Raw genomic sequence first — 21934 nt, 5'->3', positions numbered from 1 at the left:
CCATCCAGTTTCTTGTGTCTGTCTGCAGGCTGATGAGAAGATTGGTTACAGTTTGGTTCTAATTGGCTGTAAATGAGTTTTACTTCTGAGTGGCCATAGAGCAACAGGAAAGATGTCATAGTGATGTGATAAGCGATGCCTATTGGTAGATGGTATTCAGACCTGTTGTGGGAGAATAGATCAATGCTGTAGGAGGTGTAATACAGAGACCGGATAGCAAACTAAAAGAAGTTTAAGACTCCAGCCCTGTCTTGAACCCCTGAAGCTCACTAAAAAACAAACTTTATTATCTATAATGAGTAAATAAATGGAAATATTTAATCTGATTTGACAAAGTACTAGCATTAACTTTGGAAAATGAGCACTTGGGATACTGCACACCAATACTGATAAAGTCTATCCCAGTGAATAGAAACACAGAAAATTGGTGCAGGAGTAGGCCATTCGGCCCTTCGAACCTGCACCATCATTCAATATGATCATGGTTGATCATGCACTTTCAGTATCTCACTTCTGCTTTTTCTCTATACCCCTTGATCCCTTTAGCCACAGGGGCTACATCCAGCTCCCTCTTAAGCATATCTAATGAACTTGCTCCAACAGCTTTCTGTGGTAGAGAATTCCACAGGTTCACAATTCTGAGTGAAGAAGCTCTTTCTTTTCTCAGTCCTGAATGGCTTACCTCTGTGTGTTCCAGTTTCCTCCCACAGTCCAAAGATGTATGGGTTAGGTTGGTTAGCTAAACTGCCCCTTTGTGTCCCGAGAGGTGCGGGTTAGGGGGATTGGCAGGGTAAATATGTGGAGTTATAGGGATAAGGCCAGGATGGGATTGTTGTCAATGCAGTCTTGATGGGTCTGCTTCCGCACTGTAGGGTTTGAATCCTTCATTCTATTCTACCCCTTATTCTTAGACTGTGTCCCCTAGTTCTGCAATTTCCCAACATCGGGAATATTCTTCCTGCATCGGGCTTGTTGAGTCCCATCAGGATTTTATATGTTTCTATGAGATCCCCTCTCATTCTTCTAAATTCCAGTTTGTACAAGCCCAATCGATCCAGTCTCTCTTCATATGTCTGTCCTGCCATTCCAGGAATCAGTTTGGTGAACCTTCGCTGGACTCCCTTAATAGCAACAATGTCCTTCCTCAGACTAGGAGAACAAAACTGCACACAATACTCAAAGTGTGGCCTATATAACTGCAGCTAGACATCCTTACTCCTATACTCGAATCCTCTTGCTATGAAGGCCAGCATGCCATTAGCTTTCCTCATGACCTGCTGTACCTGCATTCCAACCTACAGTGACTGTTCCACCATGACACCCAGGTAACATTGCACTTCCCCTTTTCCTAAACTTCCACCATTCAGATAATCTTCCTTCCTGTTTTTGCCACCGAAGTGGATAACCTCACATTTATCCACATTATACTTATTGCATTTGACAAATATTTGCCTACTCAGTCAGCCTGTCCAAGTCACCCTGCAGCCTCTTAGCATCCTCCTCACAGCACACACCGCCACCCAGCTTAGTGTTGTTTGCAAATTTGGAGATATTGCTTTCAATTCCTTCATCCAAATCATTAATGTATATGGTGAATAGCTGGGGTCCCAGCACTGAACCCTGCGGTACCCCATTAGTCACTGCCTGCCACTCTGAAAAAGGACCTGTTTATTCCCATGCTCTGCTTCCTGTCTGCCAACCAGTTTTCTATCCACGGCAATGCATTACCCCCAAGACCATGAGCTTTAATTTTGCTCATTAATCTCTTGCGTGGGACCTTGTCAAAAATCTTTTGAATCTGTATGGAATAGTAAACAAGTCTCCAGTCAGTGAATGCAGCTTCACTTCCAATCTCTCAATGCTACCTTTTATCATCTCCAGCTAAGAATTTTACTGTTACTAGTAAAAAGGGCCACTTTTATTCTGTTTATTTCATATTTCTGTTTCCTGGTTTGTCTTGGTTACTTAACCCGATGACTTAGCTTCTTAACTAAAATCGAATCATATTTAAATGTCCCTTTTTGTATTCATTACCGAGTGAAGGATAATACTGTTTTAGGACCGCATTTATTTCTAGTTGTTGAATAATGAGTTTATTTAATACTGGGAATTAGAGATTCAGAAGCTGATGAGAATTACTTGAGCTCAAGTTCTGCTTTAATCAATGCCCTGTCACTGTTTCAACACAAAAATATTTTGGAACATTCATTCGAGCCAGCAGAGTTCCTGTAGCTTTCTGTTTTACAGTGGCACAGTGGTTAGTACTGCTGCCTCACAGCGCCAGGGACCCGGGTTCAATTCCCACCTTGGGTCACTGTGTGGAGTTTGCACGTTCTCCCCCGTGTCTGTGTGGGTTTCCTCCAGGTGCTCTGGTTTCCTCCAACAGTCTGAAAGACATGCTGGTTAGGTGCATTGATCCGAACAGGCGCTGGAGTGTGGCGACTAGATGAATTTCACAGTAACTTCATTGCAGTGTTAATGTAAGCCTTATGACTAATAAATAAATAAACTTTCTATTTCGGAAATAGAAGAGAAAGAGTGGTATTATGGAAATTTGAAGGATAAGCATTAGCATTTGGAAGTGCAGTAGACCAATTAGTATCTGAAAAGAAAAAAATAGATTTCTGTTTTAGTTTAAGCAAAATGCAAGTCAAGTAACCTGCTGTGAATTTTCAGAAGTTTTTCTTTTTATTCATGAAGCATTTATATCAGCTGTGAACAAACATATGGCAATTTTCCTTCCACATCTTTAGCCTATCTTTTTCAAGGCTTTATTGCATTTTCAGCAAATTTAAAAGAAAATCTCTACACCATCCTGCACCACTCTTGAGTTAGCACACGTGGTAGTTGATTTTCCCGAGCCTAGTTAGATTTCTATATGTGGGCAGAACAGACAATACCCATGTTTCCTTCACCTATGAATCAGGAGAAACGATTTGCTGAATAAACATTTCCTTAGTCATAACAACTCCTCACACAGGGTGGTGGATAGTGAGTGGGGATCAAGCCAAAGATGAAGGGAGGGAGACCGCAAGACGGAACAAAACCACATTAAAAAGAGGTGTGCCTTGAGATTCTTGCAGTGATAGCAGAATGTTGAAGAAGGAAACTCTTTCTGAAAAATTCTTTTTTTGAATAATTGTATTTATTTGTGTGACCACGAGACCATCCGCTGAGATATTATCTTTTTAAAAAAAAGTTAAATTCAATTTGGGAAGGTCTGTGACATTTACATAATAGATGTAGACAATTTTTAAGGAGTCTGATATTTAAAAAATGAAGATTCTAGTTTGTGATAACTGGTGTTGAATAAGTGCAAATTGTTGAAGGTTAGAACATGTTCAGAGTCTCGTCCAGCATAAAATGCACTAGAATATTGACTATTGGCTATAATCAATAACAGATACAATTTTCAAGTCCTTATGATGCTAATAATTGGATTTTTGGACCTGGTGAATTTATGCTAGACTTGCTTTTGTTCCCAACACCCCAACATCATTGTGGGTGGTGATGAATGGATAAGCAGTATGTGCTCAAGACTTGTCTTGTTCCCTGCAGTGTGGTGTGTATATCTCAAATGAGATACATTATTGTAACTTATTAAATATGTTGAAGTAAAAATAACCACTCATGGTTCCTGCTGCAGTTTTTTTTAAACTAATACTTTGGTGGTTAGTCCATAATTGAATCAAAAATAGTCTCTCTAGTGTTGGCTTGCAGAAGGATGCTAATTTTCCATGTGCCCACATAACACGCAGACAGAAAACAAAATGCAAATACATTTAAACTAAACAATGGATTTTAATCAAATGAGCAATGACATCCATGATTTCCTGAATAATTTTCAATGTCTAATATTTTACAAGTGTTTTAACTTGGTTGCCTTGAGAGATACACTATAGCAGTGAGTTGACTGAGCCACTTGAGATGGAACTTTGACCAAGGTTCACTGTGGTTTTGTTGCCTCTCTTATCTCTTTCAATGTAGTCACCACGCCTCCAACATTACCTTCCCCTTCAGTCCTAAATTCTACCTTGCCTCTCTCTTTAGAGATATCATTTGTAGGTATTGAATCAGTTTCTACATGTATGCTCACAAAACCCAGTTTAATATCTCGACTACCTGCCTATTACTTGACTGTCATTGTTCATTCAGATTGCCTAGCTGACATTAAGTTACAAATGAGAACTACTTAGGTTCCTACTTTTGGACATTGCCTATCTCTGCCATAACATCATTCCCACCAGTGCGGAAATCCTGCAAACTTGGCTTCTTCAGTATGTCCGTGCTGGCATCCTGAGCACCTCCCTACATAAATTCTGCACTTGTATCCTGTCCCCCACCATACCATTTCATCACATCAACCTTGTCCTTGCTGGTCTCCCATTTTTCCAAATGTATAGAATTCAAAAATCTTGACTCTAACTCTACAGCTCCAGCAGGCTCTGGTATTGGATTCCAGACTGTCCACTTGGGTCTTCCTGCATTGTCCATTAGTAGCACCACAGTTCTGCCATATTAAATTCTCTACCTCTGACTTCCTGGCCTTGACATTTCATTTACAACTTTAAAAATTTAAATGTTCTTCACTTTTTGACTATTCATTTCTCTAGCTCCACTCCACAAACTTGAACATTTGGGGCTAAAGTTTAAAGCTTATTCATTAGTATCACAAGTAGGCTACGTTAACACTGCACTGAAGTTACTGCGAAAATCCCCTCGTCACGCTCTGGCATTTGTTCAGGTACACTGAGTGAGAATTTAGCATGGCCAATGCACCGAACCAGCACGTCTTTTGGACTGTGGGAGGAAACTGGAGCACCCAGAGGAAACCCCGCAGACACAGGGAGAATGTGCAGACACCGCATAGACAGTGATCCAAGCCGGGAATCAAAGCCAGCTCCTTGGCGTTGTGAGGCAGCAGTGCTAACCACTGAGCAACCGATTTTCATCCAAGAGGTGGCTAGGAGTACTTCAGAAATTTCCTGGCTTAGCTAACTACCTTGGAAGAAAGTGCCTGTAAAGGCACAATTTTCATTCGGAGGGTCTGGGGGGTGGGGGGTGGTGGTATATGTGGATGCTAACTGGAGTTGAGCTCACCACACCCAGAAATAGTTTGGAAGCAGACACGGGCTGCTGGGTGCAGAAGCGGGCTGTTTAAAAGGCTTGCCTCAGTGCCCTGGGACTTTGCCCCCCAGTTATAATAAAAACAATAAAACAGAAAATAGTCCTCACCCCTCACATCCCTCCATACACTCCCCATGCCTGCCGTCTCATGCTCTCCACCCACCCCAAAGGATCCTCATAACCTCTTTGCCAACATACGCCCCTCCAACCACCCCAATGACTCCTCATACTCCAAAGCCAATCAAAGCCCTACCGCAATGGCTCCTCATGCCCTCTATGCCAATGTATGACACCACATTGTCCATTGACCCAGTATCCACTCTGTACAGAACCAACAAACCCCATAGTAACAGTGTCATGTGTGAAATAGCATTAAAAAAGTAATTACTTCATAACTTTCTTCCAACTTATCCCTTTTACTGCAGCCCTTACAGAATCTATAGCAGATACTGCAAGTACTTTACACCCCTTTAGCTTGTGTGAATAAACACCGAGTAATTGAGAAATAAATCTAATAGAGAAATCTGTCAATCAAGCAATGTTTTCCCTTGGGTCCATCTGTGTCAACAGACTAATTGATGTCTGGAATCTAAGGTTAAAATCCAGCCCATCATTTTTGGCTGACGCTTCACTTTGGCAGCATGGTGGCACAGTGGTTAGCATTACTACCTCAGTGCCAGGGACCCGGGTTCAATTCCAGCCTCGGGTCACTGTCTGTGTGGAGTTTGCACATTCTACCCGTGTCTGTATGGGTTTCCTCCGGGTGCTCCAGTTTCCTCCCACAGTCCAAAGATGTGTGGGTTCGGTTGTTTGGCCATGCTAAATTAATCCTAGTGTTTATCCTTCGATCAATGATCATTTATCCAATTGAATGATGGGCTGTTACGATGAATAAGTTACCTGCTGTATTTCTATACATTACAACTGACTACACTTCAGAAGTTCTTTATTGGCTGTAAAGCACCTTTGGATATTTTGAGTATACGAAAGGCACTATATCAATGCTACATCAGCTAACACCTTTGTGAAGTGCCTTGAGACAGTTTATTTTGTCGAAGATGATATAAAAGTACACATTGTTGGTGAGATCATAAGGATTTACTAGTGGTCTTGCTAATCGTAATAGAGACAATCCACGCTGCTCCCACTCAACTGGTCTTAATTCATTGGAACTCACAACAAAGTAGCTCCAGCAGATTGGGAGTAGCTTGGAGGAATTAATTGGCCAGCACCTTTTATTATGAAGTAACTTCCTCGTATGTGTTCAAGGGAGCTTTTAATGGAAGTGATCATCACCTTTTGCTTTGATGGAAAGTATTTAATTAAAAGATTCCTCTGTGGATGAGAACTCCTACCTGTTCTATGATACTTGTACAAAGTGTAGGGTTCAAAAGATTTTATGCAGCTATAGTGTGACTTAAGTACACACTGTAACTCCTAAGCAAAACCTGGCACTACTTCAAATACTGAAACAGTCTGAGAATTACAGATTCTGTAAGATGCAAGACCAATTTTAACTAATTATTTGTGTGTCGGCATAAGGGTGTATCTGAAAGTAGTAGATCCAGCCCAATGAATGTTAAATACAATGCGTGAGTAATGAGTGGGAAAAGAGACACACACAGAGCGGTGTCTTATATCCTGATTTGATTTTCTACTTACTAAAGTGTTTTTGCTACCTGTTTAACAAAAGCTTCATAACTTTAGAATGTACTTTAATGACCAGTAGTTTCATGTGGAGCAGCAATTTTATTGATGACCTATCAATACGGGTGGGCAACATTAACCCTTCAGCCATCATGACTGAACAGATAATTTAATCATTTGTTCCTTTGCTCTTTGTGCGACCATGTTCTGCTTCTGCATCTCCCAACACAACAGCAGCAACTAGACTTAAAGTATAATTAATTGGCTGTAAAGCACTTTGGGATGTCTTCACTATTTCCATGTGTGTGTAAGTCCACTTTTGGTCAGTGCTTGCTGATTCTATGCACTATCCTTGGCAACAGATAAAAGCAAATAACCAAATTCAGTAATTCCCAACTGTTGAATCTATTTTTTAAAATAGATCTCAAATGCCTCGAACCAAGATGAATATTTTCTAGGTAATTTTCATATCCTGTCTGGACACCGGTGAGGTGCCAGGGGACTGGAGGACTGCTAACATCGTCCTATTATTAATAAAAGGAGGTAAGGATAGACCAGGAAAGTATAGGCCAGTTACTAGAAAGAATTCATTGGGACAGTATATATTGGCACTTGGAGAGATGCAGATTAATCAGGGATAGTCAGCCTACTTTGTTAAGAGAAGGTCATGTTTGACAAATTTAACCAAATGTTTTGAGGCGATAGCCAGGAGCGTTGATGAGGGGGTAATACATTTGATGTAGTCTGTGGACGTTAGCAGGCTTTTGATAAGGTTCCTCATGGCAGACTGGTCAAGAAAGTAAGAGCCATTGGGATCCAAGGCAAAGTGGCACAGTGGATCCAAAATTGGCTCAGATCAGGAAGCAGAGAGTGATGGTAGAGGGATGTTTCTGTGACTGGAAGCCCATTTCCAGTGGGATTCCGCTGGGCCTTTCTATTTGTGGAGGGGCCTTTCTATTTGTGATGTACGTTAATGATTTGGAGGAGTATGATCAAGAAGTTTGTGGATGACACAAATTGGTAGAGTGATAAATAGTGAGGAGGATAGCCATAGACTGCAGAAATATATCAATGGACTGGTCAGGTGGGCAGAGCAGTGGCAAATGGAATTCAACCAGAAAAGTATAGGTGAGAGATAAAGTAGTTAAGAAGGCATATGGAATATTTGCGTTTATTGGCCAAGGCAAAGAATACATGAGCACGCGGATCATGCTTGGGCTGTACAAAACACAGGTTAGGCCACAACTGGAGTACTGTGTGCAGCTTTGATCACCACATTATAGGAAGGATGTGATTGCACTGGAGAGGAAGTTCACCAGGATGCTGCCTCGACTGGAGGGGTCTGAGTTGTGAGAAGAGATTGGATAAATAGGGGCTGTTTTCCTTGGAGCAGTGAAGGTTGAGAGGGGACCTGATAGAGGCGTATAAAATTATGAGGGGCATAGATAGGATGGATAGGAAGACATTTTTTTCCAATAGAGGGGTCAATAACCAGGGGGCCTAGATTTAAGGTAAGAAGTGGAAGACTAAGAGGGGAGTTGAGAAGAAACATTTCACCCAGCATTGTGGGATTCTGGAACGCACTGCCTGAAAGGGCAGTTGAGTCAGAAACTTGGTTTCTGTTGGCCCTCCAATATCAAAAACCTGTCTGCTGCCTTTAATTGTCAATTAGTATGCCTTTTGGCCACTAATTGGCTCATTTGGGGAAAATCACAGCCGAGTAACTGTTCGCCACACAAGCTGTATTCTCACCGTATTTGAGTCTGCTATCGCAGTGCTGAATCCGAGGGGAAAGTCCTGCCCTAATTGTTCTCCACATCTAAGGAAGAATATACTTGCCTGGGAGGTGTACAGCAAAGGGTCACTGGATTGGGTTCTGGGGTGAGATGGTTGTCCTGAGATGCGACACTGAGTAGATTGGGCTGATAATCTCTGGAGTGTAGAAGAATAGGGGGGTTGATGATCTCACTGAAACACACTGGATTCTGATGGGGCTTGGCAGGTATTCACTGAGAGGCTGTTTCCCCAGGCTGGAGAATCTAGAACACAGTCTCAGGATAAAGGGGTGATCATTTAGGATTGAAATGAGGAGAAATTTCTTCACTCAGGGTGTTGCGAGTCTTTGGGATTTTCTACCCCAGATTGTTTTGATGCCCCACTGTTGAGCATATTTAAGACTGGAATAGATCGAGATTTGGTCGGTGCGGAAGGATGTAGAGAGTGGCTGGAAAGTGGAGCTGAGGCAGAAGATTAGCCATGACATTATTGAGTGGTGAAGCAGGCTCAAGGGACTGAATGGCCTACTCCTGCTCCTATTTCTATGTTCTTATGTTTGGGGAAAACGAGCTACATATTTTATCATGAATACTTCACAAGTTGGCGATGCTATTGAGTCCATATTAGGGACAAAGAGCTGCACCATCTATTTAATTGCCAAATATTACACTTACTGCCATGTTAATATTTTCTGTATCCCGGGTCTGTGCCTTAATTCTCACTTAGCCTAAATTGTCACGAACAGCTGTCCAGATTTATGTTGCCATACAACACACCTGCTTTCTGGTTATGCTCCCTGACTTCACAATGAAAACCAGAGCAACATCAAGTCAAGAAGGGTGGACATAAAATAGCAAAGTGGCACAGAATGCAGATTTGTGCGTGCGAGATAAAAGAGGAAAGCTTTAAAAACAAGTGAGTTGTTCAAATCCATTCAATTCTGGAAAAGTTGATTGGAGAACAGATTGAAGATATTGTGTAAAGCAATGGTTTTAATCACAGGAGAGAGAAAACATTCAGAGTGTACATGTAGTCTTCTAATGAAAGATTTCATTTTGGATTGTGAATATGTTGATGAAGACTATTTCGTTTTTAATTGTTATTAGTCACATAAATTATTTAATTAAGAAGTAGAGAAGTTTTTTCAGATTGAAGAGCAGCAGTGATAATTTACAGCAAAATAATACAATGAGCTGCTAAGTATATGTCAGGCAATGCAGGATTTCAATGCTGGGAGTTCTTTCTCCCATTTCACTTGGGGTTTCCACAATGCTAGTTGCTCACATTTCTCTGTCAATCACCCATTCCTCGACCAATTCCATTGCATTTAAGTCTCTCACTGCCGCATCTTTCCATCTGTTCCTTGACCTTCCTCTTCTCCTCCTTCCTGGCAGTTCAGTCTCCATCATTTACCTCACCACATTTCCTCTCACTCTCTCTCTCCACAACAGAAGACATTTCAGTCTCTTCCCAACTACTTTCTTTGACACAATCTTCACAGGGCCCATGATGTGCTGGTACCTGATTTTGTCTTTCCTCAATACTCCACACAACCACCTCAACCCCTTAGATTGGAATAATAATCCCTGTAATATTGAAGAGAAGGATTTTCGCCTTTGAGTCTCAAGGGGTGGAATGGTTCCTAAAATGTATCACAGCGTGGAATAATTTTCAAATGACCTTGTGAAGAAGATTTCCGATAGAATCATGGAGTGATTCCGGTGCTGGCGGCCATTCAGCCTGTTGTGTTTGTGCCAGTTGTTTGCAAGAGCAATTCAGCTAGTCCCACTCCCTTGCCCTATCACTGTAGCTGTGAAATTGTTTTCTCTTCAGATAATTATCCAGTTTCCTTTTGTAAGTCAGGATTGGATTTAGAAGACTAAGGAAATTTGGCATGTCAGCTACAACTCTCATCAACTTTTACAGATGCACCATAGAAAGCATTTTTCTGGTTGTATCACAGCTTGGTATGTCTCCTGCTCTGCCCAAGACAGCAAGAAACTACAAAAGGTCATGAATGTAGCTCAATCCATCACGCAAATCGGCCTCCCATCCATTAACTCTGTCTATACTTGCCTCGGCAAAGCAGCCAGCATAATGAAGGACTCCACTCACCCTGGACATTCTCTCTTCCATCTTCTTCCGTCAGGAAAAAGTTACAAAAGTCTGAGGTCACGTACCAACCGACACAAGAACGACTTCTTCCCTGCTGCCATCAGAATTTTGAATGGACCTACCTTGCATTAAGTTGATCTTTCTCTATACCCTAGTTATGACTGTAACACTACATTCTGCACTCTCTTGTTTCCTTCTCTATGAATGGTATGCTGCTTTGTAGAGCGTGCAAGAAACAATACTTTTCACTGTATGCTAATACATGTGACAATAATAAATCAAATCAAAATATAAAAATATATATTCCCATGTTGTCTCTGCTTCTTTTGCCGTGGTGAAAGCTTTCAGGGAAAAAGCTGACATAAACCCATAAATAATGCCACGGTCATTTGGAGAGTATATTGGTGATTATTAAGGAGCCCTTTGATCAAGTGAGTAAAATGTGAACTCACTAAGTTAGCTCTTTCACTTGGGGAGGAAGAAATGAACAGATCCATATGCTGAAAGCCAAGAAACTGCTTCCAATTTCCTGGTTGCCATATGAACAAGAATAGGCCATTCGCTCCTCGACCTGTTTTATCATTAAATTAGATCATGTTGGTCAGTACCTCAACCTCATCTTGCTCATTATCCTTTGATAAAAATCTAATGATTTCAGCTTTCATGATTTCACTTGGCCCAATATCCCCAGTGTTTTGCAGTTCCAGATATTCCCTATTCTGTGAAAGTGCTTGATGATTTTACCCCTGTGAGCTCTCTATCCAAGACCCCAGAGACTGTCATTAGATTCAGCCGAAGGGTTTAGTTCCCAGTTGTGAATTGAACCAGAGAGAATTCTCAAGGAAGCCTTAAGTATCCAGTCGCAGTAAAGTCTGCGTGCACCTGAATGGCTAATCTGGGTTGTCATGATGTGGAGATGCCGGCGTTGGACTGGGGTAAACACAGTAAGAAGTTTAACAACACCAGGTTAAAGTCCAACAGGTTTATTTGGTAGCAAAAGCCACACAAGCTTTCGAGGCTCTGAGCCCCTTCTTCAGGTGAGTGGGAATTCTGTTCACAAACAGAACTTATAAGACACAGACTCAATTTACATGAATAATGGTTGGAATGCGAATACTTACAACTAATCCAGTCTTTAAGAAACAAAACAATGGGAGTGGAGAGAGCATCAAGACAGGCTAAAAAGATGTGTATTGTCTCCAGACAAGACAGCCAGTGAAACTCTGCAGGTCCACGCAACTGTGGGAGTTACAAATAGTGTGACATAAATTCTGATTCTAGGATCGCATGATAAAGACTCAGGAGGAAAAAAGCAGAAATATTTATGTGAATCGGAATCGGTTGCATTCTTGGACACGCGCATCTCCATTAAGGACGGTCACCTCAGCACCTCACTGTACCGCAAGCCCACGGATAACCTCACGATGCTCCACTTCTCCAGCTTCCACCCTAAACACGTTAAAGAAGCCATCCCCTATGGACAAGCCCTCCGTATACACAGGATCTGCTCGGATGAGGAGGATCGCAACAGACACCTCCAGACGCTGAAAGATGCCCTCATAAGAACAGGATATGGCGCTAGACTCATTGATCAACAGTTCCAACGCGCCACAGCGAAAAACCGCACCGACCTCCTCAGAAGACAAACACGGGACACAGTGGACAGAGTACCCTTCGTTGTCCAGTACTTCCCCGGAGCGGAGAAGCTACGGCATCTCCTCCGGAGCCTTCAACATGTCATTGATGAAGACGAACATCTCGCCAAGGCCATCCCCACACCCCCACTTCTTGCCTTCAAACAACCGCACAACCTCAAACAGACCATTGTCCGCAGCAAACTACCCAGCCTTCAGGAGAACAGTGACCAAGACACCACACAACCCTGCCACAGCAACCTCTGCAAGACGTGCCGGATCATCGACACAGATGCCATCATCTCACGTGAGAACACCATCCACCAGGTACACGGTACATACTCTTGCAACTCGGCCAACGTTGTCTACCTGATACGCTGCAAGAAAGGATGTCCCGAGGCATGGTACATTGGGGAAACTATGCAGACGCTGCGACAACGGATGAATGAACACCGCTCGACAATCACCAGGCAAGACTGTTCTCTTCCTGTTGGGGAGCACTTCAGCGGTCACGGGCATTCGGCCTCTGATATTCGGGTAAGCGTTCTCCAAGGCGGCCTTCGCGACACACGACAGCGCAGAGTCGCGGAGCAGAAACTGATAGCCAGGTTCCGCACACACAAGGACGGCCTCAACCGGGATATTGGGTTTATGTCACACTATTTCACATAAATATTTCTGCTTTTTTCCTCCTGAGTCTTTATCATGCGATCCTAGAATCAGAATTTATGTCACACTATTTGTAACTCCCACAGTTGCGTGGACCTGCAGAGTTTCACTGGCTGTCTTGTCTGGAGACAATACACATCTTTTTAGCCTGTCTTGATGCTCTCTCCACTCCCATTGTTTTGTTTCTTAAAGACTGGATTAGTTGTAAGTATTCGCATTCCAACCATTATTCATGTAAATTGAGTCTGTGTCTTATAAGTTCTGTTTGTGAACAGAATTCCCACTCACCTGAAGAAGGGGCTCAGAGCCTCGAAAGCTTGTGTGGCTTTTGCTACCAAATAAACCTGTTGGACTTTAACCTGGTGTTGTTAAACTTCTTAATCTGGGTTGAGCAGAGTGAAGAATTGGTATAATTCAGGAAGGACAATGGAGGAACCTGGGAACAGGTGATGGATACACTTACAAATATCACAAGCATATATACTGGATTGTCGAATAGCTCACATCTCTCAGCCTCTTTATAGAAAAGTGTCATAAAGTTACATTGCTGCCTTCTTCGGAGAGCTTTTACAATCTCTACTGGTTTCATACCTGCCACTCTCAGACACTCTGGTGAGTAGATTGCTTTAGATTTGTGCAGTTGCTCAGCTTTCTCTCTCAAAGAGAGTAGGGGAACATTACAAATGGGAGTTCCTCAAATGTTTGAACACAGCACTTGTTGAGAATGTTTTTCTATGTTTTCTTTGACAACATGAAATGCTGTCATGCCTCTTAATGCATTCAATCAGTTTGGCGCAAATATCATTTTGATCAGACCTTTCCGAACCAAAATCGTAACCAGGACTCAATCATTCTTTAAGGCTGAGATGCAAAAATGATTTCAAGGACAGTTACCTCTCACCTCTGGAATTCATCTCTTTTTGGACCAAGCTTGTAATGAGGTCTGGAGGGTACTCACAATCCTAGTTTAAATTGCTCAGTGGGCTTCAGGCTGCGTGCTGGAGACGACCGAGAGGCAGGAACAGGAGGAGAGTGGAGAGTGCTGTCATGCTGGTCCGAAGAGAAAAGAGAGCAATGGCCGGCCTGACCATCCTTTTATATTGTAAAACTTGAATTCTTTTCCTGCCAACTCCGCCCCCCTTCCAACCGGCAGTTCCACAGACAAAGGCTTGCTAGTGTTATCTGCAGCTGCGATCTTACAGTCCATAGAGACCAGATGGTCCCATCCCAGGTGATAGGTCTCTTGCTGTCCTTTATTGTTCCATCGGAGATCGTTTAATTGTTTTCTCATGAGGGAAATGGGCTTCTCCTCGCTCTGGGACAAGGCCATTATCACCTGTATTGAGTCCAGACCAGGTGTATTGTCTTGCTGCCAGCCTAGTCTGGTGAGGTCGTCAGGTCCTTTTTGTGCTGCTGATAACCTAATCAGCAGTCTGTCTGGTTTCTGGCTGCTTGCAATTTTTGGACTGGGCCCCTTCACACACACACACACACACACACACACAGGCTGGCTGGGCTCCCTGGGACATTTTTGGTCAAGTCCTGCAGCCAAGTGTGGCCATTTTCACAGTTCTTTAGGGTTCAAGTCCTTTTCCCAGCTCATAAAAAAGGCCTGAGTTGCCTGAAAAACTTACATTAGGGATGGGTAATAAATATTGACCTGGCCAGCAATGTCCACGTCCCATGAACTAATAAGCAGAAAGCACATTAGCCCAATGCTGGCTTGGGTTGGAAAATCCTAAGGGGGTGGGGTGGGGCAGTTAGCTCCCAGATGGGAGGGGTGGGAGCAGACCTAACAGAAGGCCATTAATTGGAACGAGGGTGGACCTGTGGAATTGGAGGGAGATGGACCCTATGCCTTGCCCACGACCCATAAAATTTCAGATGGGTTTGTGGGTAGGTAGGCAGGGAGAAGGCTACCTGAGAAAATCCCTATCTGACAACCTGCTGGGTGGGGGTGTGCTAAAATGCTGTCTGAAGATTTGATGATGTAACATTTCATCACATGGTATTCAATCACCTGGCACAGCTCAGAATGCTTAATCACATGATCTTTGATCACACGACATTTGCCCACTGCTTGTTAATGCATTTCTATTCGTTGAATGTCCTAGTATCACTGCATTGAATGAAAAATTTAACTTTTTCTGTGGAGGTGAATTGCATAATTTACAAATCAAAGAAAACAAAAGAAAGATTTAGGGACAAATAATGTTTGAATAAATACTTAGTGATATTTTTACAGTATTGGCTGTAGTGAGAAAAAGCAAGAAAATTACACTGACATCTGGAACAAAACACATTATACAACAGCACACATCAAAGGCTGGAGTGAACTCTCTCACTCTATTCTTAATCTTCCTCCCACTTAGTACTTCTTTCTCTCTCCCTTCCCACTTTGTGTTGCTCCCTGTGCAGAGGCGAGCATTTGCTGCAGGATTTTCCAATCCGGGTCTGTCAGCTCACAAAGCTCTGCGAAGGGTATTGAATTTGCTACATTTTTTCCTTAGTACACACAATCCTGAAAGGGGTACCAGTCCTAAGGTTATGAGCGTTATTTTTATTTGGTTCTGGGGTTGCATGGGTGGAGGGGCAGCTTTTAAGAAAAAATTGTAATTGTAAAATTAATTGTCAACTTCTGTCCCTAGTGTAGCTCCATTCTGTTAGTGATATTATCTCCTCAAAGCCAGACGGTTATGACTTCAAATCCCACTGCAGAGCTGAACACTTGATCTAGGCCTTAGTGCTGCACTGAGAAATGCTCTATTATGGGTAATAGTCTAAACCCAAACAGAACTCAGCAGCTACTTAAGACCTTTGTTAAATCGTTGACCCAATTTTTAGTAATTTCTCTAAATAACGCCACTTTTAGCAACAATTTTGGTCTGATTACCTTGCATTGCACTTTGTATGATGGGCCGAATGGCCCCCTTCTGCACTGTAGGATTCTATATAAATGCAAGTTGCATTTACAATGGCTGGGATTTTCTGGGGGATGCGGTGGGGCCTGCTAAACGTCCATGGACTTTTGGCAGGATTGGAAGATTCTGGCCAATGTACAGCTTTCAGCATGTGTGGATTTGGTTCAGTTGGAAGAACTTTCTTGGTCTCATTCAGAAGATTGTGGTGCAAGGGGAGGCAATCGCCAGCAGAAGGGTATTATTGCTAGACTATTAATCCAGAATATCAGCTAACGTTCTGTCGGGACCTGTCACGGCAGATGGTGGAATTTGAATTCAATAAAAAAAAATCTGGAATTAAGAATCTACTGATGACCATTATGACCATGAAACCATTGTTGATTGTTGGAAAAGCCCATCTGGTTCACTAATGTCCTTTAGGGAAGGAAGTATGTCATCCTTGGCTGGTCTGGCCCACAACAATGTGGTTGACTCTTAACTGCCCTCTGAAATGGCCTAGCAAGTCACTCAGTTCAAGGGCAATTAGGGATGGGCAATAAATGGTGGCCCTGCCAGCGATGCCCACATCCCATGAAAAAATGAAACAAAAAACTGCTTCTTGAGCACTTCTAAGCTGAGACATCAGTGCAGTACTGAGGAAGTGCCACATTGTCAGAGGGTGCCGTCTTTTTCAGGTGAGTGGTTAAGTGGAAGCTGCACTTGCCTATTTGACGTTAAAGATCCTGTGGATTCTTTTAACCTCTGTTGTCCTTGCTAATATTAATTGAAACAACGCCCACAGAACAGAATAATTCATCATTCATCTAATTCCTGCCCACGATTGGGCTGCCAAACTACATATTTGCCTGTGAAACAACAATGATTATACTTCAAAAATAATTGGCTGTCGAGAACCTTTTGATATACTGAGGATGTGAAAGAAACTGTATAAATGCAAATACTTTCATCATGCTCCGTCAGTGTATTTATGGGAACAGCAGATGCTGTAGCAACTTGCTTAGTCTACATTTATTATTTGAACAAATTAACTTAACTTCCTCTGAACAAATTTCCAGTCTTTAATTCCATTATAAATCTATATAATGGTGAGTACACTGAACTTTGGTGAAATCCTTTTCTTTCCAGAGTAATCTTTATTATCAGATACACGGTAGTGGAATTAATAATATTTATGCTTATAAGCAATCATCCTCATGAGATTAATGACTCCTATTTAAAATATAATTACAAGGCTTCATTCCAACCCATGCCCTATTTGTATATATTGTGAGATGAAATAAAAAGATTTTGCTCTATTCCCATACAAGTTACTCTCAGGTGACATGCAACATCATTTAAAATGATCACAGTCAAATATTTGACTATAATTAAGCCATTATAAATCTTAAGCTTTCACTCAAACCAGGCAGATGGGATGCCACTAATACCTGTATCTGGAATGTTGTTACACAAGGTATCCTATCTAACTCAGGACTAAGGCAATGTTTCTTCCTGGTGCATGATTTTCAAAAAGAATTCAGGCAATCTCCAAACACGAAAGGTTCAAATGTTAACTGGGGGAGCAATGTCTTCAATTAGCCTAGTTATGCAACAATATTGCAAGTGCAAGACCTTATCAAGATACAAACAATTGCACTGTAATATCCATCATTAACAACCTTGTATATGGGGGACATAGGAAGAAAAATATTCAGATGATGATGACTATTCATTAATAATGGTCATTCAGTGTGAAGTCTGTTCCACCTTCTTCAGTCGGGAAAAAGATACAAAAGTCTGAGGTCACGTACTAACTGACTCAAGAACAGCTTTGTCCCCGCTGCCTTCAGACTTTTGAATGGACCTACCTTGCATTAAGTTGATCTTTCTCTACACCCTAGCTATGACTGTAACACTACATTCTGCACTCTCTCGTTTTCTTCTCTATGAATGGTGTACTTAGTCTATATAGCGTGCAAAAAACAATACTTTGCACTGTATGCTAATACATGTGAGAGTAATAAGTCAAATCAAATTAGCAAGCTAATAACGTGCTGCATATCAATTATATTACTCTAACCTTGTATGGATTTATCAGTAAGGATAGATGTTAAAAACTATCTGCAATTATCTTCAAGACAATATTGCCCTGTTTCCCCAGAGTAGTCGATAGGTGAAAGACGAAATAGATCCCCAGGTAAGGGTGGTTCATGTTTTGCCAGTTAACATTTGGAAAATTAAGGGAGCTGGATAAATAGCAGTGTTAGGAATGGGATTGAAGTGAAAATTTGAGGTTAAGGTCATCCAAGCTCTTTGGGGATCCTGTTGGTTCCCAAGTTGTTGATGCCATGCAAGGGTTGTACTCAGGAAAGCAATTAGTTTAGAAAGTAAAGCATTTGGAAAGTTTGTACATATCTTATTGTTTTCCTGACTCACCTTTAGAGAGATGGGAAGAAGGTTTCTGGAAGCTGCCACAGCTAAACAACAATTAATGTGCAACATAATTGCCAAGTACATTACTTTTCTGCTGCAGATTAAACGCATGGGGGATTGCTCATGATGGAGCACTTTACCCATGGTCTGTGAATGGTGTGGCATTTTTACTTTTGTCAACTACCACTGATTTCCTGATATCGCAATTTAAATTGTGAGTTGTTTTAATAATTTAATTGTTGAGTGGCTTTAATTTTATGATACAACACGATGACCTAATTCCCATCCGTCAGCTCAGCAGTAGAATGGGGCTGATGTTTCACATTTTACTTGATAAGTGTTCAAGCGTGTTGCTTGTATGTTGCCACCTAATTTAGGACTTGAAAGTTAATGGTAAAATCAGTGCAAATTCTTCCTGATCATTAGAACTGTATAGAGCATTAGTGTGCAAGATCAAGAACTCCTTTTGACATCGTCGGCAGCATTCAGGTACATAGAAACATAGAAAATAAAAGCAGGAATAGGCCATTCAGCCCTCCAGGCCTTCTCCGCCATTCATTTTGATCTTGGCTGATCATCCAATTCAATATCCTGATCCCCCTGCCCCCCTCCCCCCCCCCCCCCCCCCCCATATCCCTTGATCCCTGTAGCCCCAAGAGCTATATCTAATTTATGTATAGAGTAACTCTGGATGCGTTTTCTCAAATTTGTTTATGTTGCAACTTGTCTGTTGGTATTTCACAGAATATCTATTGAGATGTTCATTTCTCATCAGTTATTGCACTGTGTTTTTATGCGCTTCAGCTAAAGCTGTCTATCTCATAGTGTTCAGGCAGATGTTGCTGCTCTCTGTGGAATTTGAGCCATTTCCAATCGGTGTAAACTCCCTTCCTCCTGCTCTAGCTGACATGGCTTCAGCTGTATATTTGTTACAATCAACTTTAAATTCTGTCTTTTGAGTGGAAAGTAAATTTACTTGCATGCAAAGAGACTGAAGATAATCAATTCTAAGTGAATGTCTCTTAATTTGCAGTGAGGTTGGCTGCTGTGAATTAGAAGCTGTCTGGCAGGTTTTCTATTCCAACTTCGTGTGGAATTCAGCAAATACCTGTGCTTTTAAAATAACCAGTGATGTGTTAAATGTTTCTTTTTAAACAGGATTACAGGTGTTTTATGAAAAGCATTATAAACACACCTGGGCGGTGCTGTGAGTTGCAGACATTGGTCTCTGGGATCTTGGTGGAGATCCAGCCTGGATTGATGGGATAAAAGGCTTCAGTGTTTGTCAGTTGTAAGGGCGGTTCTACCTGAATTGAAGTTGGACTTTCTCAGTTCAGTTCCAGTGATCATAATCTCATGGTGCAGAGCTATTTTTAAATTATCAATCCACACAGAGACTTCACATTATATATGAGACATGTTGTTTTGTGAAGTTGCAGCCAACAGATTTAGCTGCGATAGAATGAATCTTTAAAAAGTTGCAAAAGTTGCACATTTATGAAACATAGGGTAATGTGTGAAATTAGTTTTGTGTTGAACCCAGAAACAAAGTGCTGTTTGGAATTGAGGTGCTTGGTCACAGGTTAGTGAGTCTCTTTGCTAAAAGCACTAAGAGCTATACTGTCGTCCAATGTTAGAGGCTGCTAATGAACTTGTGCACTAAGTAACTTGCATTGAAAAAATAAATAACCACTCTGTATCATTGCATAGAGGCAATTTGCTGGAAAAAGCACAGTGCACGATGTGGGCTGCATTTTTCCTCAGAGCTAAAATAATCTCCTGCAGAGCAACCAATGACAATTTAATTTGAATATGTTTTAATCTACTGGAAAGGCACATGACAAATTGAGTGAAATACTGTTATGTGGTTAAGTTTGATTTCTACAGTTTGTAAGCAAAAATCTAGCTGAGGTATTAGACTTCAGTTGGAAGTGGAATTTCTGTGGTTAACTTGCAGGCAAACTAACAGTAAAAAAATCTATATATTCATACCAATATCTCTTTATGCAAATGGCCTTTGAAATATTGCTAACCAGATTGTTGGACAAATATAACTTTTGTTGTACCATCCTTGATCAATTATTAAAGTAATTTAATAATTTATATTAAAGTAATTTAATAATTAATATTTTGCTGGGAATGGCATTTTTTGTATTCTTTTGGAAGTACAATTGAAAATAGTGCTCTGACCTTTTTGTCAAGTGTAATAAAGTTTCTTAATCTAGTGCATCCAATTAGTGACAATTCAGAGCTCCTATGCATAAATGGACTAAATAACCACTGTATATACACACTGAATGCATGTTGAAATGCTGAAGGATTCTGCTATCCAGACCCCTAAGGGCTAACGATAGAATTGAGTGTGAATTGCCCTGACTATATTTTCATAGTTCACAACACACCTGTTTTTTTTCAACCAACAGCTACTTTGCCACACCATAATATTTCCAATCACATTGTATAATAATCCTTCTGTGTGATATGAATAAATGTTTCATGCGAGCACCAGCTGCACGAGCACTGTTCCCAACTAACAAGACAGGCAGATGACCTGTTGTTAGGGTTCTACCATTCTTGTAAAAGCCATTTAAAATTGCAAGGGAATGACAATAGTTTTAATGTCATCTATTCCACTCCACTCCTGCCCCTAATTCTCCTGCCCATGGCCGGTTTAATGTTGAACTAGTCAAATTGGGAACCACATATGTTAAGTATTGGGCTGAAAGTCAGTGTTAGTGCGATATGTGATCATATGTACTTGATGGTGAATCCATTTATATTTTTGCTTTAAGTTGTTTTGGTACTATATCCTGCACATGATTTCCAGAAAATATACACCTTATTTAAAGAGAGCCATCTTTAGTGAACAACAAATCTTTTTGACTTGGTCTAATGCTTATCTTTTTATGCAGGATGGCCAGCCACAATATCAACGGGCAAATGATGTCACTTACGACCAGAGCACTTTGAGACAAATTGGCCTGCCAAACCCCACAGAGGTATGAGTTTTCATTTTTACAAGCTTGTCCAGGCAAAACCTGTTATTTTCTTGACATCTTTATTTTGCTCGATATATTTTAAAATAGTAGTGGCAACTTTAGTTCTAATTCACTTAATGATAGTCATGTGTGACAATGAAATAAAATTTAATCTAGTGACTATGCTTGTTTGTTTGAGATTATGTAGAATTTACTGGGTCATGTCACATTCCAGTGTGTTATAAACTTTCAGTCAATACTTTAAAAACCTAAAACAGTTTATTAAATAACCATGTGACCTTTGAATTTTGAGCTCCAGACAGTCCTGCATCTCAAGCAAATACCTATTTAAATAGGGACATTCACAGCCATCTGGGGAATTCACACGTTCCTTTATTTAAGGATGGGCCATCAACAAAAGAGCTATAGCATTCCTGCTGGCTTGTCTTTGTCTTTCACCGCGTATAAACTGCAGTATACAGATTATGCTTACATTTGTGCACACTCCGAAACCAAGCTCCAACCCATCATCAACACCTTCGCTCAAGTGTTCAAGAACGTGGGCCTTGCACTTATGTAAGACAAAGGTTCTCTACCAACTTGTCCCTGCCACAAAACACTGCCCTTTGGTAATCAAAATCCATGACAAGGCCTT

General features: G+C 41.3%; 1 protein-coding gene across 1 annotated transcript in view; it reads left to right on the top strand.

Annotated features, from left to right (window-relative positions):
* pof1b (POF1B actin binding protein) overlaps nt 1–21934 on the top strand; it is a 90369-nt gene that overhangs the window by 1569 nt on the left and 66866 nt on the right. The window contains exon 2 of the mRNA XM_078211653.1: nt 21214–21300. Within this exon, the coding sequence (XP_078067779.1) occupies nt 21214–21300 (87 nt within the window). The remainder of the gene's footprint in view (nt 1–21213; nt 21301–21934) is intronic.

The sequence above is a fragment of the Mustelus asterias genome, chromosome 4 (genome assembly GCF_964213995.1).
Source record: "Mustelus asterias chromosome 4, sMusAst1.hap1.1, whole genome shotgun sequence".
NCBI lineage: Eukaryota > Metazoa > Chordata > Chondrichthyes > Carcharhiniformes > Triakidae > Mustelus > Mustelus asterias.
This window is presented reverse-complemented; position numbering and strand designations above follow the sequence as displayed.